This window comes from Macaca nemestrina, chromosome 1 (assembly GCF_043159975.1).
Source record: "Macaca nemestrina isolate mMacNem1 chromosome 1, mMacNem.hap1, whole genome shotgun sequence".
Taxonomy (NCBI): domain Eukaryota; kingdom Metazoa; phylum Chordata; class Mammalia; order Primates; family Cercopithecidae; genus Macaca; species Macaca nemestrina.
The window spans coordinates 100,962,121-100,990,028 of NC_092125.1; the positions used below are offsets into that span (position 1 = coordinate 100,962,121).

At 34.7% G+C, this 27,908-nt stretch overlaps 2 protein-coding genes across 3 annotated transcripts; both read left to right on the forward strand.

Moving 5' to 3' along the window:
* Positions 1-2,009: 2,009 nt before the first annotated feature.
* Positions 2,010-5,217, forward strand: LOC105498131 (olfactory receptor 6K3-like). The gene has a single exon (XM_011770000.3). The coding sequence runs from the start codon at positions 4,215-4,217 to the stop codon at positions 5,214-5,216; it is 1,002 nt and encodes a 333-aa protein (XP_011768302.2). The 5' UTR covers positions 2,010-4,214; the 3' UTR covers position 5,217.
* LOC105498123 (olfactory receptor 6K3) lies at positions 4,548-15,710 on the forward strand. Of its 2 annotated transcripts, none has more exons than XM_011769991.2 (2): positions 4,548-4,627; positions 13,699-15,710. In XM_011769991.2, exon 2 carries the CDS (start codon positions 13,717-13,719, stop codon positions 14,662-14,664), a length of 948 nt encoding a protein of 315 aa, XP_011768293.2. In that variant the 5' UTR covers positions 4,548-4,627; positions 13,699-13,716; the 3' UTR covers positions 14,665-15,710. The 2 variants fall into 2 exon arrangements, with proteins under 2 accessions (XP_011768293.2, XP_024653826.2); XM_024798058.2 differs by lacking the exon at positions 4,548-4,627 and adding an exon at positions 5,332-5,400.
* The last annotated feature ends 12,198 nt before the right edge of the window (positions 15,711-27,908 follow it).

Below are 27,908 nucleotides of genomic sequence, written 5' to 3' on the forward strand. Positions count from 1 at the left end.
ATCATATTTAAAATTGTATGTCCCAATTGTTCATTCTTAGCATATATAATATATACAGTAATTGATTTTTTATGTATTGGCCTTTTATCCACTAACCTTGTTTTTCTACCTCAAGTCATCTGTGCTCTAATCCATTCTACATAATGCAACCATACTCGCTTTTCAAAATCTAAAGCTTTGTCAAGTAAATTTAATTCTCTGTTTAAAATTATTCAGTGGTTTCCTTATTTCTGGCAGGGTAAAGTCTCATTCTGTCAAGATGGAAGTTACTACTTCCTTCAAGATAAGCTTTTTGCTGATTTCTCCAGCTTTATCTACAGCATCATCATCATATTCTCTCTGACACTCTCTCTCTCTCTCTCTCTCTCTCCCCACCCCCCCCCCCCCGCCTGTTCTGCCCAGAGGCAATGAGTTTAATTTCTGGTATGCATCAGGCTATTTTTGTGGATTTTAAAAAAATCTTTATACTTGTTATTCTTTCTGAAACACACCTCTTCATAGCTGCAAGCTTTTTGCCAGTCTCCCTTCTACATATACTTCAGACAATGTGCCAGTCACTGTTCTAAGCATTCTGCCTGTATAAACTGATGTAATTCTACAGCAACTAGGCAAATTTACTGTTTTTATTATCTCCATTTTACAGATGAGGAAACTGAGAGTATAGTTTATACAAATGCCCTAAAATCACAAGTGCAATAAGAAGTGTTAGAGCCATGATTCAGATCCATGCAGCCTATAACCAAATTCCATGTTCTTAAATACTAACTTATTTTAGTCCAGTTTCTACTCTGAACTGCCTCTAAATTATGTGCTCAATAAATTGTTCCCATTTAAATGAATCAACCCACTCTCATGTGCCTTCCTCTCTCATATTTCACTGAAAATTATTTGGATATAGTTAGCAGCGATTTCCAAATCACTTCATCTAAAAGTATTCTTATATTGCAACCTCTGCATCACTTGAATAATCTTCAGAATTTGAAACTGTCACGTACTACTTTCTTCCTTAAATTTTCTACCTTTCTGGTGCACCTTTGCCAGTTAGCTTTTCATGATCCTTTTCCCCATTTCTTCGTAGAGACTGGTGTTTTCCCGGGTTGCAATTTTCTATCACTTTACTTTCTACTTTTCTTATATACTTTCCCTGGATACCTTTATCCATATTGAGTTGCCACTGATAACTTATATGTGGGTAACTTCTAAATACTTATCACTGATGTAGACATCATTCTGAACTTTACACCTTCTACTTGATGGCCTATAGAATATCTTCCTTTTAAGATCCCATTGGTACTCCAAAGTTCAGCCACTCTAAACCTATCTCTTCACTTTACTCCAAATCTCCTCCTCCTCCAAAATTCTCCGATTTTTATTAATTTTAATTCGTGGTTGCAATATTTCTTTATTTTTAATGTTTTATTTGGTTGTTTATTCTCAAAGCCCAGTAAACTATAAAATGACACACAATAGGAAATAATAAATGTAAATAAATAAACTAGTAATAACTTATAATTGAAAAATTGGTTTTTATAAGTAGGCCACTCAATTGCCTGTATAGTATTTTAGCATTTAAGGCCATTGTCTGTTATCTATAGGCTTCCTCTCATTTTCAATAGGAAAAGTAAGCATAGTTTATTCTTAGAATCATCTTTTAAACTTAAAACTAAAATCAGATCATGTGTGTATGTATATATATATATACACACACACACATTCTTTTTTCTACAATATAATCCAATGTATAAAATAAGAGGAATATATGTCAAAACATCTTGTGCATGATGAATACATATAATTCTATCAATTTAAAATAAAATAAGATAAATATATGTATAAGATAATTACATACTAAGAGAAAGTATAAAAATTCATTCTGCTGTGCCTTTGAATATACTCTATTTCAAAACTTGCTTTTTAGATTTTAGATTTTTATTTTTTTACTTTGTTATGGATTTTTTCTGCTCATAAAGTAATAAAAGTAAATTATTTTCTCCTTAATCAATGTTTAAATTAAACTGGGCTCCAAATAATCTCAAGGTTTGTTTATTTTTGGTTTAGTTTGTTTACCTTTTTGTTTTGTCTTGTTTTGTTTCACTTTTCTGCTTTATGTTTAATCTCTCTTCTCTAGCTAGTACTTTCCTCAGAGAAAAGTCAAAAGAATTTTTCTTGTCGGTATCCACTCTGCATCAACAGATTTAAGGTCTAACTCTGACTGTCAATACTCGAATTATCATTTATTGACAAGCTACCTTATAATATAGCAAAAACCTGTTTTTATTTGATGTTCAGATCAATTTCTTTTTTTTTCTCAGTAAATTCATCAATGATAACCAGTTCGGAGTAAGTGGAACCAGCTAATTTTCTAGCATCCAGCATCCACATTCACAAATTCAGAATTCTATCTTTAAAATAATAAGGATATGGAAAAACATGTGAATTGACTGTTGGATTGATCAACTTTCTCATAAACTTTTTTAGCAACATGTTTTATATTCTGCATAATATCAAAGAGCTACGACACATGGGAGTTTTGGTAGGCTGGCACTACAAGAGAAAAGCTGAAGTTCACCGTGAAAGATTATTTACCAAAGTGAAGCAGTTAAGAGAAGCAGAAAGGGATAGATAGATAGATAGATAGATAGATAGATACATACATACATACATACATACATACATACATACATACATACATAGATATCCTTGTGCCAGATGTTCCATAAACAACAAATAAATCAATCAATGACAATATTTGTAGAGCAGTAATATTTTTGTTTGCAACAATCTTCCTTTATGAAAATCTGAAGGATGCGCATATATAAAAACAATCAAAATGTCCTAATTCTCTGTAAGCACTTGATTTTCTAGAAGCTGCCAAAGTAATATTTGTTAAACTTCGTTAATGTAAACCAGTTCTTGATAGAATGTGTTCGAGATGTATATTTTGTTCTGTAATGAGATGTCTGACAAATACCAACATGTACCAAATATTTTTATTTCCCTGATCTATGTTTCAAATGCCTTGTTTTAATTTAAAACTTCAAATATTATTTCTTACTAAAATAACATGAAGTTTTAAATTCATGATTTATAAATAATGTTTAAAATAGTATTAGCTAAGGAAAAATATTTGCTGTCTTCATGGAGAAATGCTGGTGTACAGCATAAGCAAATATTCTTGTCTGAGGAGTTAATTTTTAAATGTTTCCACATTACCCCGAAGGAGATATTATTTTTTCAAACTTCCTTTGTGTTCTAAATCTCTCTCCTTAAATAATTTTTGATCCATCTGTTAGGCTAGCTTCTGAATTGCCTGGACAATAAGCCCTGGGTGCAACTGATGAGTTTCTTTGCACTATTTCTTTATAGTTTATGCCACTTTTGAGGGACATGGTATCAAGAGACCTAAATTGTGCTAGAATCTCACATTTTGGCCTCTGCCTTCTTACGGTGATGGTCTTTGTCAGGATATAAGCAATCTGAATCCTGTGACTTAGATATTTATTAAAAACCTCTGCTTCTTTTCAGTATTTGTAATGGACAGACACTTAACCTGACTGACAAGATACCAAATCTTCCACTGCCAAATTTCTCACTGATCCCTTCTTTCTGTTCTGGTCAATTTCTAGTAGCTTAATTCTTTTCTGCTGCTGAGAATACAGTTTCCTACCAAGGCTTTACCTTCATATTTGTGCCTCAAAACTTTACCCTCTTTTCTAGACACACTCAGTGTCAGTCTGTGGTACAATAAAGGAGCAGAATACTAAAAACTAAAAATATTCAGGAAAATGGAGAATACAACTTTACAATAATTATATATAGAGAAAGATAATTAAAAGTTTTGTCTAATCTATATCTAAGAACCATTAGAAAATTTATATGGTATATGATTCAAAACAATTTGGGGAATTATTATAAAAGATTGTTAACACCCCTATATATTTATTTTAGTTTATATAGTTTATAAATGTGACATTCTTAATGTCTTGTTTTCTTATTATTTGTATCCTTTTGAATGTAAGCTTCATGAATGTAGAGATTATTTTCCTTACTGCTGAATTCGACAAACCCACAGCTGTGTTTGGTACATAGTAGGCACTAAATGAATATCTGTTTAATTCATAAATAAAGAGAAGTACATGATCCACCTAAAGCATATTTTTCATTTGACTTTTATATGAGCTAACACATCTGACTTTGTCAATTTCTTCTAGGAAATGAGCTGTGTCTTTCTATCCATAGCTCTTAGGTTTGCTGAGACTATGGTGAGGATTAACCAAACTACTACAGTAACGGAGTTTCTCTTCACTGGATTCCCACAGTTTGAAGATGGTAGCCTCCTCTTCTTCATTCCATTGTTTGTTATCTACATATTCATTGTCATTGGGAATCTTACTGTTTTTTTTGCAGTCATGATGGATACCCGTCTCCACAACCCCATGTATAATTTTATCAGCATTTTCTCATTTCTGGAGATCTGGTACACAACTGCCACAATTCCCAAGATGCTCTCCAACCTCATCAGTAGGCAGAGGACCATCTCCATGATTGGCTGCCTCTTGCAGATGTACTTCTTCCATTCACTGGGAAATTCAGAGGGGATTTTGTTGACCACCATGGCCATTGACAGGTACATTGCCATCTGTAACCCTCTCCGCTACCCAACCATCATGACCCCCAGGCTCTGTGCTCAGCTCTCTGCAGGGTCCTGCATCTTTGGCTTTCTTGTGTTGCTCCCAGAGATTGCATGGATTTCCACACTGCCCTTCTGTGGACCCAACCAGATCTACCAGATCTTCTGTGATTTTGAACCTGTGCTGCGCTTGGCCTGTACAGACACGTCCATGATTCTGATTGAGGATGTGATCCATGCTGTGGCCATCATATTCTCTGTCCTGATTATTGCCCTTTCTTATATCAGAATCATCACTGTGATCCTGAGGATTCCATCTGTTGAAGGCCGCCAGAAGGCCTTTTCTACATGTGCAGCCCATCTTGGTGTCTTTCTGATGTTCTATGGCAGTGTGTCCCTCATGTACCTGCGTTTCTCTGCCACTTTCCCACCGATTTTGGACACAGCTATTGCACTGATGTTTGCAGTTCTTGCTCCCTTTTTCAACCCTATCATCTATAGTTTTAGAAATAAGGACATGAAGATTGCAATTAAAAAGCTTTTCTGCCCTCAGAAGACGGTTAATTTATCTTCAGATCAACGCTAGCTCATAGGCACCTTTCACTGTGGATGCTACTCTAACCCAATAAACCATATAAATAACATATAATTCATTCACTGTCACACTGATATTTTGTGTCTCTTTATCCCTGTTCTTCCCATGTACATGTATATCCTGCTTTCACATGTCAAATTAAGATAGCATGGACCACCTGTCTAGACTTATACAGGTAGGTAAAAAATAGAAAGGAAATATGAAGTAAAGTCATTAAACATAATTAATATATTTTATGAACATTAATTTATTATTGGTATATAAACATTTTATGTAAATGCTTATTATATTACATAAGCATTAATAACAACTATGAATTTATAAAACATACTAGTTAAAAGAATCAGATCTGTAGAAGACGTTAAGGTTTGTATTTCAGTGATGCCACATATTGCTTTGTGACTTTGAACAAGTTGATAATTAATGTGTCTGCATCTTAGTTTTATCATCTATTGGTATAAAAGTAATATATTTTAAAAGTAGGACTTCAAATGCTAATATGAATATTAAATGAGTTACTCCATGCAAGTGCTTAGAATATGCATAACACAGAGCATGTGCAAAGTGTTATCTGTTAATATCATTTGCAACTAATTACTATATTTTGTTATTGATGCTTTAAAGAAATCTTTAGTAAAGAGTGATATATTAAAAACAAAAACTCATACTTAGGAATACTTAGCTATGATTATTATTTATAGTATATTTGTTGTTATTATTTATCTGGAGCTGAGTTGAATTCAAACTTCATTTACTTTGACTGCTTTGGTTGAATAAAATTCTTTGGTTAAAAGTAGTCTCCAGCACATTCTGAAGTGATAGATAACAAAAATATATAGCATTTGAACTACATTACTCTTGTTTTCACTTTTGCTGCCTTTAAAATGTCTATACATTGCCACTAGAAATTAATTATCTAAAATTCAGTTTAGATTTGTATATTAAGATAACAGTTTAAACACACATATTTAAATTTTCTTCCTCAAAAAATTCAATGGAAATAAAACAGTCAGGACTAGATGAGCTGTTAGATGACCTAAGCACTGAAAAGTGTAAGGATATAGTAATGTACATTAAAATATGTATGAGGTTACCTAAAGATCTTCATGATAGCTATGTAAATACTCTGAAATATTGTACATCACTTTCTTTTTTTATAGGAAAGAAAATAATTTCTATTTATGTCAAAAGTACCAGTTGGTTCTGTTTATTGGACAGTCCAGGAATGAACAAAAATATATATTGAAAAATTAACAGCAAAAAACAAAAATCAAAATTCAATTAAACCAAAGAATTATCTATCCTAGGGAAAAAAGAGTTCCTTCAATTGACCCCCAAAGTTAAAACACTTCCTCAGGTATGAGTACATGAGACCCAACTGAGGAAAATACTTATCTGCCCGGTGTTGGACAAGAAAATAGGGGAGGAGAGCCTAGATGTTAACTGGATGAAATTCTACATAAAACTGATCGAAAAATATAATTAAAGCTTGAAAAAACAGAAATTGAGAACCATACTCTCCTTGGGAAATCTGGATAGAGAGAATGGAGCCAAAGTACATGTGAAATTTCCTAGTCACAATGGAGTTATCCCCTGAGCTGTGTTCAGAGAAGGGCATGAAAAGTAAATCTTAAATTTACAAGCCAGAGAAGTGAGGAACTACCCAGGTAAACTGAGGCTACTAAAGCAAAATGAAAAAGCACAGCTTTTTAGCACAATAGCAATAATCTATAACTAATATTGAACTTCGTGGCAGATATTTCCGTATTTGCTATGCACAATTAGATATTTGACATCTTGTTTTTTTGTATCCAAATATATCCTCTCCTCTCTCACACACAAACACAGATTGTCTTCTTTAAAAAAAAAATTTAGTTTTGCCATATACCATATGTATTAAAATCATTAATTTTGTCAAATGCATAGCCCGATAAGTAGTTGGATTACTATAGTTAAAGAGAGAGACTGAGAGAGACAGAGAGGTTTGGGAATTGAAAGTCAATGCTCTTCCATTACATAAACTAACTCTAATACACAAACCATTAAAATGTTTCCTATTTAAAATTTTGATGAGATTTGTGAAGATAGCTGTCAGAAAAAAATGTTGGCAAATGAAAAATACAAAATTTAAAATACAATGGAGATATTGAAGAATATATTAAATACTACAGAAAATTAAATTAATGATTTGTAAGATTGCCTAGAAGATATGTCTCAGAATTTAGAGAAGCCACATAAAGAGCCAAATATTACATGCAAAGAGGAAAAGACATACATGGATAATGCATTAATAGATACTACAGAGCAAAATGTGATTATGGGAATTCTAGAAAAAAACAAACAAAACAGAGGAAAATAATAATTAAAATTAAGGGAAAATATTTCTGAGCTTGAGAATGCTTGAGTCATGGGATCAAAAGAGATTGTTTTATATTATACAAAATCATTGGAAACACAATGTGGTCTGTTGACATTTTTGAATTTAAAAAACTACAAGTTAGATAACTAAAATAGGCTCCCAAATCATAAGAAGAAAAGTTAGACAAAACTCAGAAAGTATGTCTTCCTATTTGAGAACTTGATACGTATTTCCAGAAGAAGATGACATGATAAAAGTAATTAACTTTGAAAAAAATGAGAACTTTGAGATTTCAACAGATCGGTGGATGAAGCACATGATATAAATAATACTCTTGTAGAAAAGATGAGATATTGATCTTCAATAGAGAAGTCAGCAGAACCAGTGTGAGTTGTTCAAGGTAGGAAAGATCCATACATACTCACGGCATGAGAAAAACAAAAATAGACATGGTTTCCTCACTTTCTTCAGTACTGGCACTAAATCCCCAGTGACATGTTTATTATGAAATGGCCTTATTGTCTGTAAAATAGCTTTTCAAGATGATCTTCTGGTGTCAGTATATTTTCTTCAAGGCTTTCCAAATCTGTGTGTTCATGTAAGAAGGCCAGGACCATGTCAAAACTGCCCTTTGCCTAGTACACTGGTAGCCTCAAGAACAGCTGAGACAATCATGAAAGTGCTGGAGAAAGAAGCTTACACATTTGGGAAGATGAGTACAATCAGCAAAAATATATATATATATATTTATTGACAACTTTGATCTGAAAATCTAACAAAAGGAGAGTAAGAGGGGAAACTTTCTGTTAATTAACCCCATGAGAGAAGGTGATTCACTTCAGTGCAGTGGAGGGGAAGAATCCTCCACAGAGCCCAGTTCTGCTTCCTGTTATTCCCTGGATGCCCTGTGGAGACTATAAATCCCTTTTTGAAGAGACTGAAGCAATATCAAGGATGCAGAGACCCAGGCAGACTGAGGAGTCCCTGTATCTTCGGAAAGGTGGGTGTAGATGACTCAGTCATAAAGAGACCGAATTCACTCACCATGCATAATCATCGTCATAATCGTCATTTCATAACCTGAAGACCTTATTATTAAAGAATTTAGAACTTTGAATAAGGGTGGAAGGCAAAGATATTTACAGGAGGAAGCTCTATTCAGTGTGGTTCTGGGCATGGGTATATATGAAACAGCATGCCACATTTATAATGCCATTTTGTGAGAGATCATCTAGTCAAGACTTGATTGGGGCTCTCATTAGAACTGAATTGTCATACTTCCCTTTTCAAACAGTCCCCAATTTTCTTTGTTCACTTATTCATGGCTGTCTTGTGCACTTAATTAGAATTGTACCAAGTGGCTGAGTTTCAAGTTAATTTATTTGATACCTACCATCTCTACATATTAACTGTTGTAGTCACTATGTTGTAGTCACTATGAGGGATAAAAGACATTCACTGTCCTGAAGGAGAGACCCATATTCTAGAGAAGGTAAACAAGTAAGTTGATGATGGATCCTGACGAACGCTTCAATACAGCATAATGGCATTCAACACTTCCAAGTGTTTCCTATATTCCTGACACTAAGGTTTTAAAATACATTTACACGTATTGGTAGAGGCAGTCAACTGTATGTAGGTTAGAGTGTGTCTCTAGAGATACAGTGCATAGATTTAAACTCTGACTTTGCCCTTCATTAACAGAATTTCTGGACAAAGAACTTAACCTGTTTGTGCCTAAGTTTTCTCCTCTGTAAAATGGGGATAATCATTACTCCTCATTGGAGCATTAAAAGCATGAGGTGAAAAATATATGCAATGTGCTTGGAATAGTACCGGCATTAGCGAGGCAATAATACTGTATACTATACAATACAATTCTATTGTTATTATAAAATGTTTAGTCATTCTCAGGACCTCATTAACCCGTGTTAATATTTTCTCAGTTTTACAAATGAGATATTAAAGGCATAGAGAAGCTAAGTAACTTCATGTTAAGTCACAGAGCTGGTAAGCCATAAAGAGAATTTAAATGATAGCAATTTTTCCTCTGGCATCTAGACTTTTAACCAGCAGTATATATTGTGTTTGTGTGAGGAGAGGGTGCAAAGGAGGGAGGGGTATGTTACTTTAAAGTCAGAGGAAGTAGTGCGAACAGGAGGGGCCTGTGATTTTAGAAAGCAACATGAACAATGGGATTGCAGGGGAGAGAGGAGTGGGAGAATGTTAGCAGGTGAAGCTACAGAGAGTTAGGAGTCAGATAGTTGGTGTGAAGCTTATGAAAGAGAGATTGGTTAGAGAAAAAACATTTAGAAGTATTAGTAGTTAAATCCCGTAAGTGGATGAGATCACTAAGGAGCATATAAAACTATAAGAGGTTAAAGAGGATGATAGGAACCTGTGGAAAATAAACTCTTGGGAAAGAGTTTAAGAAAGACAACAAAAACTAATATAAGAGAGAAGAGGCAGAATGAGAAAGAAAACACAAATAAAAATAAATAAAACAGAAGCAAAAGTCAAAGCTAGAACTGCCTTTAAAGCCATCTGGGCATCACGTCCCTTGAGAATGGAGTCGTGGAAACAGAGGACTAAAGTCTCAAGCAGGAGTAAAGAAAAGTGTCAAGTGCCAGAGAGGACTGGATAGTTTCCATTGGTAATTAGCGGGACACTGATGAATGTGATCAGAATAGTATCAGTATAATGCTCAGGAGGAAGCGCACAGCAGTGTTAAAGGAGAATAAGAAATGCAGTGAGGTAGATTGTCTCACTCTTTCCAGAAGTTGCCTGTCAAACACTGTCCAAATCTTTCTGCAAGTATTTACTAAATCCTACAGCATCCTTATTAGATGGGTACTATTTTTAATCCCATTTTGCAAGTGAGTACCTGAGACTCTGAGATATTACGTAATTTTCCAAAAGACATATAGGTAACAATAGACTTAGGATTTCAATATCAACTTCAGGTTTACATTGTAACACCTTAGAATAGAGATTTCATGGTACTGGTACCAAAACAGAGATATAGACCAGTGGAACAGAACAGAGTCCTCAGAAATAATACCACACATCTACAGCCATCTGATCTTTGACAAACCTGACAAAAACAAGAAATGGGGAAAGGATTCCCTATTTAATAAATGGTGCTGGGAAAATTGGCTAGCCATAAGTAGAAAGCTGAAACTGGATCCTTTCCTTACTCCTTATACGAAAATTAATTCAAGAGGGATTAGAGGCTTAAATGTTAGACCTAATACCATAAAAACCCTAGAGGAAAACCTAGGTAGTACCATTCAGGACATAGGCATGGGCAAAGACTTCATGTCTAAAACACCAAAAGCAACGGCAGCAAAAGCCAAAATTGACAAATGGGATCTTATTAAACTAAAGAGCTTCTGCACAGCAAAAGAAACTACCATCAGAGTGAACAGGCAACCTACAGAATGGGAGAAAATTTTTGCAATCTACTCATCTGACAAAGGGCTAATATCCAGAACCTACAAAGAACTCAAACAAATTTACAAGAAAAAAACAAACAACCCCATCAAGAAGTGGGCAAAGGATATGAACAGACATTTCTCAAAAGAAGACATTCATACAGCCAACAGACACATGAAAAAGTGCTCATCATCACTGGCCATCAGAGAAATGCAAATCAAAACCACAATGAGATACCATCTCACACCAGTTAGAATGGCGATCATTAAAAAGTCAGGAAACAACAGGTGCTGGAGAGGATGTGGAGAAATAGGAACACTTTTACACTGTTGGTGGGATTGTAAACTAGTTCAACCATTATGGAAAACAGTATGGCGATTCCTCAAGGATCTAGAACTAGAAGTACCATATGACCCAGCCATCCCATTACTGGGTATATACCCAAAGGATTATAAATCATGCTGCTATAAAGACACATGCACATGTATGTTTATTGCAGCACTATTCACAATAGCAAAGACTTGGAATCAACCCAAATGTCCATCAGTGACAGACTGGATTAAGAAAATGTGGCACATATACACCATGGAATACTATGCAGCCATCAAAAAGGATGAGTTTGTGTCCTTTGTAGGGACATGGATGCAGCTGGAAACCATCATTCTTAGCAAACTATCACAAGAACAGAAAACCAAACACCGCATGTTCTCACTCATAGGTGGGAAGTGAACAATGAGATCACTTGGACTCGGGAAGGGGAACATCACACACCGGGGCCTATCATGCGGAGGGGGGAGGGAGGAGGGGGGAGGGATTGCATTGGGAGTTATACCTGATGTAAATGACGAGTTGATGGGTGCTGACGAGTTGATGGGTGCAGCACAGCAACATGGCACAAGTATACATATGTAACAAACCTACACGTTATGCACATGTACCCTAGAACTTAAAGTATAATAATAATAAAAAATAAATTTTAAAAAAAAGAGATTTTCTTTTTTTTCTTTTTTCTTTTTCTTTTTATTTATTTATTATTAAAATAAATTAAGAGATTTTCTTTTTTTTTCTTTTTTTATTTTTATTTTTATTTATTTTTTATTATTATTGTACTTTAAGTTCTAGGGTACATGTGCATAACGTGCAGGTTTGTTACATATGTATACTTGTGCCATGTTGCTGTGCTGCACCCATCAACTCGTCAGCACCCATCAACTCGTCATTTACATCAGGTATAACTCCCAATGCAATCCCTCCCCCCTCCCCCCTCCCCATGATAGGCCCCGGTGTGTGATGTTCCCCTTCCCGAGTCCAGGTGATCTCATTGTTCAGTTCTCACCTATGAGTGAGAACATGCGGTGTTTGGTTTTCTGTTCTTGTGATAGTTTGCTAAGAATGATGGTTTCCAGCTGCATCCATGTCCCTACAAAGGACACAAACTCATCCTTTTTGATGGCTGCATAGTATTCCATGGTGTATATGTGCCACATTTTCTTAATCCAGTCTGTCACTGATGGACATTTGGGTTGATTCCAAGTCTTTGCTATTGTGAATAGTGCTGCAATAAACATACGTGTGCATGTGTCTTTATAGCAGCATGATTTATAATCCTTTGGGTATATACCCAGTAATGGGATGGCTGGGTCATATGGTACTTCTAGTTCTAGATCCTTGAGGAATCGCCATACTGTTTTCCATAATGGTTGAACTAGTTTACAATCCCACCAACAGTGTAAAAGTGTTCCTATTTCTCCACATCCTCTCCAGCACCTGTTGTTTCCTGACTTTTTAATGATCGCCATTCTAACTGGTGTGAGATGGTATCTCATTGTGGTTTTGATTTGCATTTCTCTGATGGCCAGTGATGATGAGCACTTTTTCATGTGTCTGTTGGCTGTATGAATGTCTTCTTTTGAGAAATGTCTGTTCATATCCTTTGCCCACTTCTTGATGGGGTTGTTTGTTTTTTTCTTGTAAATTTGTTTGAGTTCTTTGTAGGTTCTGGATATTAGCCCTTTGTCAGATGAGTAGATTGCAAAAATTTTCTCCCATTCTGTAGGTTGCCTGTTCACTCTGATGGTAGTTTCTTTTGCTGTGCAGAAGCTTTTTCAAAGAGCATGTGCACAATGGCCCAGTCGGATAGGGAAAGAACATAATGTAACTTCTCTGATGTTTATTTGTACTCATACATTTTACTTTTAAAATTTATTATATAAGGTACACATATATAATTTTGTATTATTGCGCCATAATATAGTAATTGTGTATAACTTATAAATGCAAATACTCGTATTAGAAATTAAGCTAAAATAAAAATAATTTTAACTAGTTTTTTTTTTTAACTGTTAAAACATTTGGAGACCCCTATTTCTGCAGTTGTGTCAATAAATAAGATGTACAACTAAACAACTTTGAGGAATAAGAAGAACTACCTTGAAGGTTTCTTTTTATCTGACTTTAAACTTGGGTACATATTGTCCAATGTTTGATACAAAAAAAAGTTTGATATGTTTGATATGAAAAAAAATCAAACATTGGGCAATATGTACATTAGCTTAAAGTCAGAAAAAAAATGAAACCTTCAAGGTAGTTCTTATTCCTCAAAGTTGTTTAGCTGTACATCTTATTTATTTTTTTCTCTACCTTCTCATGAGTTGGACTATGCCCTCTCTTCATTCACAGGTAGCCCTACTAGGAAATATGGAGAGTGGAAACCAATCAACAGTGACTGAATTTATCTTCACTGGGTTCCCTCGGCTTCAGGATGGTAGTCTCCTGTACTTCTTTCCTTTACTTTTCATCGATACTTTTATTATCATTGGTAACTTATTAATTTTCTCTGCTGTAAGGATGGACACCCATCTCCACAACCCCATGTATAATTTCATCAGTTTATTTTCCTTTCTGGAGATCTGGTACACCACAGCCACCATTCCCAAGATGCTCTCCAACCTCATCAGTGAAAAGAAGGCCATCTCCATGATGGGCTGCTTCTTGCAGATGTATTTCTTCCACTCACTTGGAAATTCAGAGGGGATCTTGCTGACCACCATGGCCATTGACAGATACGTTGCCATCTGCAACCCTCTTCGCTATCAAATGATCATGACCTCCCGGTTCTGTACTCAGCTCTCTGCAGGTTCCTGCATCTTTGGTTTCCTTATCCTGCTTCCTGAGATTGTGATGATTTCCACACTGCCTTTCTGTGGGCCCAACCAAATCCATCAGATCTTCTGTGACTTGGTCCCTGTGCTGAGCCTGGCCTGTACAGACACGTCCATGATTCTGATTGAGGATGTGATTCATGCCGTGACCATCATCATTACCTTCCTAATTATTGCCCTGTCCTATGTAAGAATTGTCACTGTGATACTGAGGATTCCCTCTTCTGAAGGGAGGCAAAAGGCTTTTTCTACCTGTGCAGGCCACCTCATGGTTTTCCTGATATTCTTTGGCAGTGTATCTCTCATGTACTTGCGTTTCAGCGACACTTATCCACCAGTTTTGGACACAGCCATTGCACTGATGTTTACTGTACTTGCTCCATTCTTCAATCCCATCATTTATAGCCTGAGAAACAAGGACATGAACAATGCGATTAAAAAACTGTTCTGTTTTCAAAAAGTGTTGAACAAGTCCGGAGATTAATACAGAGCCACAGGTTCCCTTCCTTTGCTTTTTTTTTGAGATGGAGTTTCACTCTTGTTGCCCAGGCTGGAGTGCAACGGCATGATCTCAGATCACTGCAACCTCCGCCTGCTGGATTCAAATGATTCTCCTGCCTCAGCCTCTTTAGGAGCCAGGATTACAGGCATGTACCACCCTGCCCAGCTAATTTTTGTATTTTTAGTAGAGATGGGGTTTCACTGTGTTGGTCAGGCTGGTCTTGAACTCCTTTGGCCTCCCAAAGTGCTGAGATTACAAGTGTGAGTCACCATGCCTGGTCCCTTCTATTGCTTTAATGTTTGTCTAACAGATTAGAACATGAGATTACTCTATACCTAGTCCTTTGTCACACTGAAATTTCTGTCGTCCTAATTATTTTCCCTATACCTAGAAAAAATATTTATACTCTCTGTGTCATCATTGCAAAACTTGCTGTGCATATCATGAGGAACCTTATTTTGTGGATGAATAACTGTAGTGTCTTTCTTCTGAAATGCTGTGGTTAAAGAAAATTTGTTTGCCACTTTAGAGGGTTAGAACTATAGAGCTTGCACTTCAGAAGTTGACAATGTGCTCTGAGGTAGTATGTCTTTATTCAGGTAACAGATCTTAGAAAAGTTTTTTTGTTTAATTATGAATCATGGATTACCTCATTGGGTTTTTCCAGAAATAGAGATCTAAGAAAAAGCCAAAACAATATTTAATTAAGTTTTATCTTTATTTTTAGTGATGTAGTTAGCTATTCATTAGAATAATTATGTTTTTAGTAAGATTAGATTATTAGTATTGCCACACATGTTTAAAAGAAAACTACAATATAGGATACTATTTACAGAAATATACTTGGTTTCCACAAATATCAATTTTAGTTATTGTTTGCCCTTTCCAGAGTTAAACATCTTCACTTTCTTTATTTACAGTAAAAGTATCTTTGGTGTATTCATTGAATGGTAGTGTCAAAAACATATGATTCATTTAACTTTTTGACTAATAAATTTAAAAACTTACCTCTTCTTTCCATATTTACTAAAGTTGCCTTAATTTGATTATCTATAATTATTTATACACAATTATTATAATTATCTTTAAAAAATACAGTAAAATTTTGAAATGAAGACAGTGATTTTATCTCACATTTTAATTTTCTTCTTTAACAATCCAATACAATGACCAAACCTTAGATTATATTAACTTCTTAAAGGCTTTAAATCCAGAAAAGATAATAATGATTCTCATTTTCTATTGAGTGGTCCAGCAGTGGTCATATTAACATGTGAACACAAAGAGAGAAAACATAAAACAACCCTTTCCAACATGTATCACGTTACTTCCCCCAAAAAACCCTGAAAAACCTATATAAATCCTTGCAAACAGAAAAGAGTAACTTCAATAGACAAAATCTAAATGGTTTCCTGAAGACATAGTGCAGATAAAATAAAATTCAAAGGAATTCAATAGAGGCAAGGGAAGAGACTATTTAGTAGACAACTTGAAGTAATCTTTTCAGGAGGTGTTGGAAATTCCAAACTGAGAACAACTTGAATGGCTAGGGATGGGGAGGTGGAAATTTATGAATATCTGAAATATTTCTAGCATATTAGGTGAGGAAGTTGCTCACCTAAGTATTTGGTCCCTAGTCTTCAGCTGGTGGATCACATGCTATGTAAAGATGGGCTACCCTAACTTCAAAAGTTCTAGTTTGGGTTCCCATAGCCAACAGAGAAAAACATGCACATTGGTGATTCTTCATAATATAATTTGACTATATTATACATTTTTCTGAATGAATTAGAGCTCTAATGTAACAAGGAAACCAATAAATTTAAAAAAAAACTGCTGTTAAAAGCAGCTGAGAAAGGGGAGATGGCCTTTCAATTCTATATGACATTTTAACCTGTTTCCTTCCCAATCATTTTAAACATGGTTCATATTAATCATAAATAAAGAAAACATAAACTTACACCAAAAGACTTGTACTTGACTAAAGGTTGCAGTTCATGGCTTCACGGTGGCCTCCTCAGAAAACGTATTATTTTCTCATGGGAATTTGAACCTGGTATATTATCATTCCCAAGTTTCCAGCAACATGAGTTGAAGAGGATGGACCAGGGGTGCTGGAGAATCCACACAGAGACCACAGAGTGCAACTTCTACCCCAGTAGACACCTTTAGGAACTGTCCTCACAAGTACCCACATACATAGTATCCAAGCAATTTAGCCCAGAGACAGAGAGAGAGAGAGAGAGAGAGAGAGAGAGAGAGAGAGAGAGAAAGTAGGAGGGAGACAGGAAGGAGAAGAAACTTGTTTCTTTCCCTTCTGTGACTAAAAGATGTTACAGGAGGTATTCACAATGTCTTATATAATTCAACCAGAATAATTCTTCTTCTATAAGAATTATCAAACAGAAAATTAGCCTAATTAAAAATATTTTTTTGGAGGTGATATTGCTATACATCTGAATAAAAACCGTCAGCATTTACAGTGACCTTACGGATGCCCTCATTAGTTTAGTTCTTTAAACAGACCCAAAAAGAGGGAGGGTGTAGCAATTTGTGCTTTCTCCTCTCAAAAGCATATTCATGAGCCAGAGAGGTGCTTGCTTACTTCATGATCTAACCTCTCAGTATATGATTAGAAGACCAACTCAAGGGTAACTTGCCCCTGAAAATCCCAATTATCTATAAAAAGGTAAATCCATTATATCTGCATTCTTTAAAACATTGTAAAGCAAACCAAAAGGAGAAAACCAAGGAGAATTCATGTGCACAACACACTATATTTCTAACCAGCAAATATTAGTTTGAAAAATGTTAAAACATTAAAACATGTAAAGCTCACCTGAACCCAAACTGCCCTGGTGCCTGGGGTCCAGAACGCAGAGATTAGAGCCTGAAGTCTAGCCTATCTTATCCTGTTGCCTCTGACTTACAGACTTACTAGCACAAAGCTAACTAATTGTTATTTTAGTACCCAGGTATAAAACACTTGATAAGTTACTATGCTCGGTTGCGTGTGTACTTCATTTGACAATGTACCATTCTGAGATTGCATAAATTTAATATATAGTACTTATTATCCAAATCTTAAGATATTCTATTGGGCTGTATATACTTTTATACTATATTGCATACAATTCTTGAGACATTTTCATCAAGAGATTAAGATCTACAACTCTTTATCACGATCAGTTGAAAACGTGATTTTGAAAAGAAGTTACCTATCAGGTTTTAATGTTTATATATTCTTTTTGCTTGTTTTGAAGGTATTTATGTCCCCTAAACACCTTCCCAAATGCTTTGTATATACATATATGTGTGTGTTTGTGTATTTAGCATGTGTCATTTGGAGATTTGTGTGTGTGTGTGTGTGTGTGTGTGTGCATGTGTGTATGAAAACTACATTGAAAAGTGCATTTTCAGGTACATGATGCACATTTGTACACACGCTAATGTAATTTCTAAAATGAATATGTTCTGTTAATAACACCAAATCTTTAGCCATTAATCACCCTAAGCAAGAGTCACAAACATAATTTTAAATATGTAATGAAATCATAGAGAACTTTTACTATTAATACACGAAATAAATTAGTTTGTGATGGCAAAGTTTGTGATAATAAAAAACATTACAGAATATAAAAATGCAGTGGAAGAAGAAGAAAATGGAGTACTCCAGAAAACTAAACTAGAGAGTTAGAATTTTGACTTCAGCAAGTATTGTAAAGCTCAAAAAATAATAAATAAAGTGCCCTATCCAGATTGATGACAAAAAAACTAAATCCTAGAGATGCAATATTAATGAAATAGGCGTTCCAGAAAGACAAGGCATAGCCGACTGAGGAGAAAACCAAAGTGCTGCAACAGTTAGCAATAAAAAAAATCACCTTAAAACAAAATCAGACAACCATGTATGCTTCTAACCAAAATAACATAGCTTGTAGTAGACCTAACTTTTCACTGAAAATAATGAGGAAGCTGAATAAAATAAGATTAAAAACTGTTTGGAGATACTACAGATAGAAACACTATGGGCACTTAATCCCCATAGACATGGGGGTTTATAATTCAAGATAAGATTTTGGGTGGGGACACAACCAAACCATATCAAGCTTGCGTTAGGTAGCTCCTTCCCTTTCAACACTAAATGAAATGAAGTTCAAGTGTATCCTTGGTTTTAATAATCCTGCTCCTAGGAATATTTCTCAAAGACTTTTTTACACATGTTTAAAAGCTGACATACATGAAGAGGTTGTTCAGAATGTTAGGTAGTTGGAGGCAATCTGGAGCTTATGATGGAGAAAACAGGTACTTAACATATGCCAAATGAATAGTTTGGAGAATCATGCAGGTGTTACATATTATGAGCTATTGAACACAAAGAAACAAAAATAATTCCTATAAATAATACTAAAAGGTAAAAATAAGTAGCACAATGAAATCAGCACAGTTTACATAAATAAAAAGTACATGTGTATGAAACAAAAGTACATGTTTTATAAGAATACATAGAGAAAACATTTATCAAGTTAGTTTAAATAGTGTATAGAAAAAAAATGAGGGTAAGTAGAATTAAAGGGAAATACATAAAAATATACAGAATGGAGTACTATTTAGCCATAAAAAAGAATGAGATTCTGTCATCTGAAGCAAAATGGGTGTACTTGGAAGTCATTATGTTCAGTGTAATAAGCCAGGCACAGAAAGACAAAGTTTGCATGTTCTCACTTATTTGTGGGAGCTAAAAATACAAACAATTGAATTCACAGAGATAGTAAAATAATGTTTACCAGAGACTGGGAAGGGAAGTGGAGAGGTTGGAGGGGAAGTGGGGATATTTAATGGGCATAAAAAGTGGAAAGAATAAATAATATCTAGTACATGATAGCACAAAAAAGAATAAATTTCCCTATAAATTTAGATGTAAACACGTCTTTTTCAAAAAACACATGAAATGAGTGTTTTGATATTTGCTGAGTTGACAATGTGTTTATATCTTTCCAATATTTATGACTCTATTTTTATAGTCACAGCATACAGATCTATTATTTCCCTATAAAATAGCTGTAGCATAATATTCTGCGTTGTCTGCACAAACTTTATGTTATTTATTTCATACCTATGGATGGAAATTTAGATTGTTTTCAAATACTTCTAATTTTAGATGGGACTACAGTGAAGCCTTATATATAAATTCAAATACTGTAATATGATTGTGAGATCAATTCTTAGAAGTATAACTACAGTATCCAATATTATTCAAGATTAATAATGGAGTAGATAATGACAAACAATCATTCCAAATATTTTAAAACACTCTATAACCAGCATCATTCATTGGAAGTTCCTATTTCAACACATTATCCCATGTAATGTATATCACTCCTTGTATTCATTGCCAATCTAATTAGGCAAAAAATACATATATGCTTATATTTGAAAATTACCAGAGTACAATAAACTGACATGTATCTAACAGCCAATTGCAGCTTATTGTTGTTAACTTCTTTAATGTTTGTTGCCAATTTTTTTCCATTGAACTCTTTATTTTATGAATTTCAATTCATTCAAAAACAACCACATATTTTATTCTGTTATAATTATTCACAATTTAAACAATATTTATACATGACATTATAATTTATTAAAATATTGAACTTTTAAAATAAATCTAAAATGGCTGAAATTATATACATTTCCTATACCTGTCTTATAAACAACTTGAAGGCTACCATTATCTGGTTTTGTAACGTATAATAATAACAGAATTAAATGTAATCATATATTTTCAACTAAATGTGCTACTATGTTAAAAACTAATGTTTCTTTATAGAGTCTCATAAAACAAATTTAATCCTTAAAATTGTACAGATCTTTAAATTCTAAATCTAAAAATAGGCTCAATTGTCTGGTCCAAAAACCATATTCAAACCAATTACTCTTTGTCCACCTTTGTAAATGAGTTCTTCCCATTGTGATACAGGCAGAAATCTACTAGGGTTTTCAGGATAGCTTTTGCTGTTTGCCTCCCAATCACACAACATTTTGCCTTGAATGTGGAAGTGATGCCTGCAACTTAGATATTTACTGTGTAACCATAAGGAAAAGTCCAGGAGAATAGTTTTTTAAATTAGGAATTGAATAAGCTAAGAGCATGGAATAAGCTAAGAGATTAGGATCTGATATAAGTGTAAAATACAGTTTAATTACAGAATTACTAAACCATAGTATGTTGAAAAACAATGTTAGCATACAGTTGAAGTTGTCAGTGTGAAACATAATTTTAGAAAAATAAATTTCCAGCTGTCTATTCTCATGTGAAATAATACTCAAAGGACAAAAAAAAGTCATTTATTTTCCTAAAATGTTCATTTGAGTTTCTAACAGTTATATTTAACAAGGAAACTGGAACTTTTTGAAAAAGAACTTACTCCATATCACAGGGCAGGATAGATTTAAGAAGAGAATGTACTGTCTTGAGGGCTCAAAGGATGGTTACATTAAAAAAATTCTGGAACAAAACATAAAATAATAAATCCAATGGAAACATAGATGTTTCAATTAAAAATAAGCTTATAAAATCTGTATGTCCATAAGGATACTCAAAAAATGAAGCAATTCAATTTAAATTTTTTTGTCAAATAATTAATATATGTGATTTGAATTTATACAAAAAATATAACTTATAAATCAGTTATGCAAACCTTAAAAATATAGTGAAAAGTCTATTCAAGCACATTTATACTCAGGAATAGGTAACTAAATAAAAGTCATTACTCTTAGGTTTTCAAACACTTACATCTTTCATTGTAAAAACTTTTTGAGACTTTCAATATGCAATTGCATCTTTTATTACTATGTCTTCCCTAAAAGCTAGAATGAGATTAGCACTTTGGACAGCCCCCTAAAAAATTCTGTTCTATTGAATAGCCATGTGCTCACATAAGATTAATATATTAGACAATGATAAAGTAGGTTATAAAAAAAAATGTGAAACTATTTTAAAGTGTTTTACTCATAGATGTTAAAAGCTGTTTTAATAGACAAGAACAGTCTATGCTATTATCTTTATAACCTGTAAGTTAAATTCATGTCAAGTTTCCTCCAGAGACATATTTTAAACAGTGTTAGCAATTACAATGAAAGGACTGTAAGGCCTACCAGAGTCTCCACATTTGCCTACTTTCATAGGACCACTATGCTATTTTCCAGATTACTGAGCACTCCATATTTTATTCTTTTTTTATCCAATGCTATTAAAATTCCACAAAGTGTAAGATACTTCTTATGACCATTCTTCAGGTTAGAGAAAGTAGTTAATCATTTCTCCCTCATGGGACAGAGAGTAGGTTTTCTTGAAACATTCTCTATGACTTGGAGCACAGAGCTAAAGCAACTGTTTTAGCCCAGTAGCCACTCTTCTGTTAAAAAAGACACAGTTCAAATGACAGAGACAAGGACAGTAAAGTACAGCAGAGGCATTGACATTAAACTTCTAGAGTAGAACTCTAATTGTAACTCTTCTTAGTTGTGTGACCCTAGGAAGGATTCTTAACCTCTCTATACCACAGTACTCTCATTTGTAAAATTGGCATAATCATAGTTCTTAAATGAGTTTCCATAGTACATGCAGTTCCTGACCCAGAGTAAGTGTTTAATAGGTGTTATCTTTTATTATTAAGGTCATCTTTATGATGACCTAGTTTGTCTAGTTTTCTTTCAGTCAACAAACAACGTTTTCTGAAGGTATCTGTAACCACCAGTCTTTGATCTTCAACTCTTCTTATCCATATCACTTGCGGACTGTCAGACAGACCCTCTTGGTTAATTCATTGCATTGCTGTCTTCATTATGTTGATAGAACCCTCCTCATCTCAAGTCTGAAAATTCACAGAAATTTAGCCATTTACTTTTCCCTTTCCCATCCAAAACACACATGAAAAAAAAAAAAAACTAACAGGAGGAAAGCATAGGAAGAGTCGTATTCCTGAACATAATTGTGTGTGTGTTTGTTTGGTAACAGATATTTTTGATTAAAAGTGAACAAACCCAGCACTTTAGGACCTCGACTTTGTGAATTTTATAAAAGAAACCTCTAAACAGTGTTAAAAGTCAATAGAGAGAGAAGAGCTAGAAAAGAAAACAGGGACCTTGGTTCCTAAAATGAAAGGTAAGATCTGTCTGTCAGATCCTGATTTCCTAAGACAGCACCTACGCAGAGACAGCTCTGCAGAGCATAGGAAGGGAGCACACACCCTACTGACACCCGTGCCTGCAGGCACGCCTTCTGCTTTTCGTTCTTCTGATCCTTACCTACACAAGAGTGTGTTCTTTGGGAGTTGAACAGAGCTGAAATTGGATCTTCATCTCACCATTTCCAGGTCAGGGATCTTAGCAAGCTATATTCTTTCAGATGTAGTTTATTTTTGGTCAAGCTTCCTCTGAATTCATGAGGGAGAATTAATTGCCCCCTTCCAGCACTTTGTTTTGATATCTACTTGGGAGATTAACATTTTGCAAAATACGAATTTGTCAGGATTTCTATATTTTATATTAGATATTGATTTTACTATAGATATTGATTTTACTGTAAAGGGAATCATATCATATTAATCTTTTTATTCTCAAAATTTTCATGAATAAATGAAGGAAAGTGGAAACAATTTTGACAGGACTAGCATAGAACTAGCACACAATGCTGTTAATTTGCTTTAGCCTTGGGAGACTTCCCTGACTGTTGTTTCTCTGCCTAGAAACATAAAGAAAGTAAAACAAGAGAAAATCAACACTATTAAATAAAATATTGGCCCCAAATTTCAATAGGAACTAGTAGATGGAAGATGTGGAAGACCAACTGTTTTTCCTAAGGTGGGGGAATGTCCTGGAAACAAACAGGATGTAAGTCTAGCTCCCTCCTTTCATTATCTCCTTCCCTCTACTGGATGAACATCCCTCAAATCTGGGTCTTGGATTTTAGCATTTTGATTCATTAAAAATTCAATCCAACAAAAAGCGCCACAGAAAAAAAGAAGTTTTTAAAACGAACATTTATTCTGATGCCTACAGCTCTGTGAGTTGGAGTTCCCTGGGACTAAGGTTTCCCTAATTACCAGCCTAAACTCCTTTACCTAATTGGAGGCATCACAGGGACAGTTGTTTTCCTCTCAAATCTTGAGTCATCATGTAGAATTCCCAGGAGAGTCTATTTTCTCATTCTAGTAATGCTTAGGAAAAGATACCCACATACACACATACAGAGGGAAAGAGAGAGAGAAGGAGACAAAGACGGAGAGGAGAGGGAATGAGAGAGAGAGAATAATTCTACAGAAAGAGTCAGATCTATATATCACTGAATAAGGGAAATTCATCTTGAGGGACTCAAGGTAGAAATATGACAGAAGAGCAGAGAAAGTTTGTCTTAGTAGCTCTATATGCCCCATATCAGGGTAGAAAAGATAGTCTTCATCCATGTTTATTTTAACTCCAGAACCGAACAGCAGCAAGGTCAGTGAATTAACTCATTTTGGGGAATAAGAGATAACCAGAGGAAGAATAACACAACTGTGTAAAAACTGATGTCCAAATAGGCCTATACATATTCAGAATAGCTGTTGGGAAGGTTTTGAGTGAGGAGGACTTAGGAAAAAGTATTACAGGGCACGTTAGTACAAAGTGTAAAGATTTCAGTTACTAAATATCCTAGGGAATGGGTGGGATTCAAACAGGGTCAAAGTTCAAAGGATATCTTTAAGACCACAAGTAAGCATTGTGATTAACTTCTGATATATCTCAGGAATAAATGTTACAGTAATCAGGTGAGATTTCCAGTTATCTGTTGGTCATTTAATGTCATTGACATGTGCACTAGACTTACTATTACTCAGTTTTGTATGGAGATAGTGTTCAATAGGTAAAGTGGAATGTGTTTCTTCTTGGTTAAAATCTTACTCATCGTTTCTGTGTCATAATTGCATCTCTTCAAAAGATTAGAGAGTTAGGTCTGGGTCTGCTCAGAAGACACCTGCTTGAATTCGTAGCCGATTCAATTTGTAAAACCCTGTTCTGAGGGCCATAGTTAGATGTGGTGACTACTTTTAGAGACATCAAGATTTACGGAAAAATCAGATGAGTATGTAAAAACTCAAGAACACTTAAAAAGAAAAATATTTTTATAGGAATATACATATATAATACACACATCATCTCTCTCTATATATATGCGTGAGCACGCGCGCACACACACACACACACACACACGCGTGTTAAAACTAGAAAAGACATGTAGAACTTAGGAAACATGGAGGCAGAAATTCAGAAATTGGAGGGGAAAGGAGAGGAAGGACAGATTCCTTTTAGGAATGTTCAGAGACCAGAAAAACATATGTTACATGTTTGAAATAATGGTTTTGCTAAACTGGATAGATAATTTGCAGTTTCAATAGCAACAGAAGACAAGGTCTCTTTGTTTTCTGCAGAAAATAGCAACAGATACATTTTAGGACCACATTAAAGGAAGATGATGCTAACTTTTGTGTGTAAAAAAAATAAGAGTTTGATGGGACTTAGTCATATAATCAATAAACAAATGCATGCATAACTCATATCAATAGGAAGTTATTAATAAATTTCCATTTCCTAAAGCATGTAGAAAGCAAGACAATTATCATTGCCAGACAATAAAGGGAATTTATTATTTCCTGATTCAGTGATTAGGAAAGAGTTACCCTAGAGGATTTGAGGTGGTTTCACTTTTAAAGAAAAGGCAATTTGGATGAAGGAAATGATGAGAAAACGATACTTAAGTATAGATATGAGAGGAGAATCACAAGAGGAAACTAGCTTCACAAAGATGACCTTTAGAGAATGGAGGCTTGGGTAGCCAAAAGTAAGACTGGATGCAGAAACTTCTGGAAACTCATTGCAATAGTGTATCCATTATGACTAGGCATCCAATTAGGGTGAAGAGAGTGGAAATAAAAGATATTAGTGATATAGTAAAAAATAAATAAATTGTGCAGACCTTGATGAATTTGGTTTTAGAGTGTAAGGAATAATAGACATAAAATGAGTAAAGTTGTTATCTAGGTGGACAAAAATTTTAAAAGTCAGCAAGAGAAACTGGTTTAGAAATGAGGGTAAGGATGTTGTATTTGTTTGCTAGGGTTGACATAAGAAGCACTACACAGTGAATGGTTTAAACAACAGAAATTTAATTTCTCACAATTCTGGAGACTAGAAGTGTGAGATCGAGTTTTCAGCAGGGTTGCTTTCTTTTGACTCCTCTCTTCTTGGCTTGTAGGTGGCTGTTTTCTTACTGAGTCTCCCTCTGAAACTGTATCTGAATTTCCTCTTCTTCTTCTTCTTTTTTTTTTTTTTTTTTTTTTGACAGAGTCTTGCTCTGTCGCCCAGCCTGGAGTGCAGTGGTGCAATCTCGGCTCACAGCAACCTCCACCTCCTGGGTTCACGTTGTTCTCCTGCCTCAGCCTCCCGAGTAGCTGGGACTACAGGTGCCCGCCACCATGCCCGGCTAATTTTGTTTTTGTATTTTTAGTAGAGATGGAGTTTCACTGTGTTAGCCAGGATGATCTCGATCTCCTGACCTCATGATCCCCCTGCCTCAGCCTCCCAAAGTGCTGGGATTACAGGCGTGAGACACTGCGCCCAGCCAATTTACTCTTCTTGTAAGAACACCGACCCTATTGAATTAAGGGCCACCCTAATTTCCTCATTTGAACTTTGTTACCTCTTTAAATACTGTATGTCCAAGTACAGTCACATTCCAAGGAACTTGGGGTTAGAAACTCAACCTACAAATTTTCAGGGGACACAATGTAACAGCCCATAATAGGTGAAGATGTACATTTGGGTTTACTTAGAAACTTCAAGGTGAGGTTTCTAAGAAAGACAGTCCTGAAGAAAATGTGGAGCTCATGAGAGATATCAAAAACAAGGAATTCTGGAGTCATAATAACTACCGAGAATAGAAGGCCAATACAAGTTGATAAATAATCTTGAATAAATAAGATCTCGAAACAATAGATTCTTCTGTGTGAAAGGAAATATAGAGAAAAGAGAAAATGATCACACAATTTGGGGTTATGTTTACACTTGGGATATAAAAAATTGAATAACCAATGAGGAAAACCAGGATAGCGTGGCATCAAATAGGCAAAGAAAGGAGAGAGTTTTAAACATTGGGCAATTGACCTTCGGAAGTTAGTGGCAATGAAGACAGACGGAGGCCATTAAATTTCAATGAGAAAGTCACTGATATACCATAAGAAAAGAGATATGGGAAGTTGAGGGTGGATAAATTATTCAAAGATATTCAAAGAAGAATGAATAGAGTAAATACCTTTTATACATTAGAAAAATAATGCAGTTGTTACAAAGGAGGGAAATAATCTGAATAGAAACAGCATTTTCTCCCAAGATAAGAAGAAACATGCATGTTTGATTGCAGAAGAGATAAATAAAGTAAAACAAATCATTCTGAAAAGAGAATAAATAGGACAATATCCTATAATGTGTGCGTGTGCAGTTTAAATTGTATTCTACAGGGCACTGCAGCTCTGCCATTCCTTCTAACTACCCCCATTCAATTGTACCAGAGCAAGTGTGCAACCATATTAAGCATTTATTTATTAATATAGTTAGTTTTCATAAATTACTTCAAGATCTCCTTACCGAGAAGACATAGAAGAGAAGGAAAGGAAGGAGATAGAATAGACCATCTTATAAAAGAAAGTAAAATAACTTACGATTATTTCCATAGCTTTTCTTCTCCAAATATTCTCTGAATCATGATTAAGAATATACATATGAAGAGAGAGAGAGAGTTATTAGACAGAGAAAGAGGGTTGAAAGAATGCACCAGTAATGGCTTTGTCTTTATCATAAAAATATGCCGGTCAAATCATATGCCAAGAATCCAGTAAAGTGGGAGCTTGAAAAAAAAATTTGGAAATTTGGAACAGTGTGGGGAGATTATTAGGGAATCAATAAGATTTAAATATCAAAAAGAACATCCTCTTAATTATTTGTTATTCCTTCAATGCCTTGTCTAATTCTATATTTGCCTAAATAAAATCGTTTTAAAATATAGTCCCCTGACCAGCAGGACCACCATTGCCTGAAAATTTGTTAGAAATGAAAATTCTTGGGCCCTACCTCAGAACTACAGATTAAGAAAGAACTCTCAGTATGAGGACCAGAAATCTGCATTTTAA

Coding starts and splice junctions, on each gene's coding strand:
- LOC105498131 (XM_011770000.3), top strand. CDS start 4,215: ATGAGCTGTGTCTTTCTATCCATAGCTCTTAGGTTTGCTGAGACTATG.
- LOC105498123 (XM_024798058.2), top strand. CDS start 5,374: ATGGACCACCTGTCTAGACTTATACAG. Junction 5,401..13,698: donor ACCTGTCTAGACTTATACAG/GTAGGTAAAAAA, acceptor CTTCATTCACAG/GTAGCCCTACTAGGAAATAT.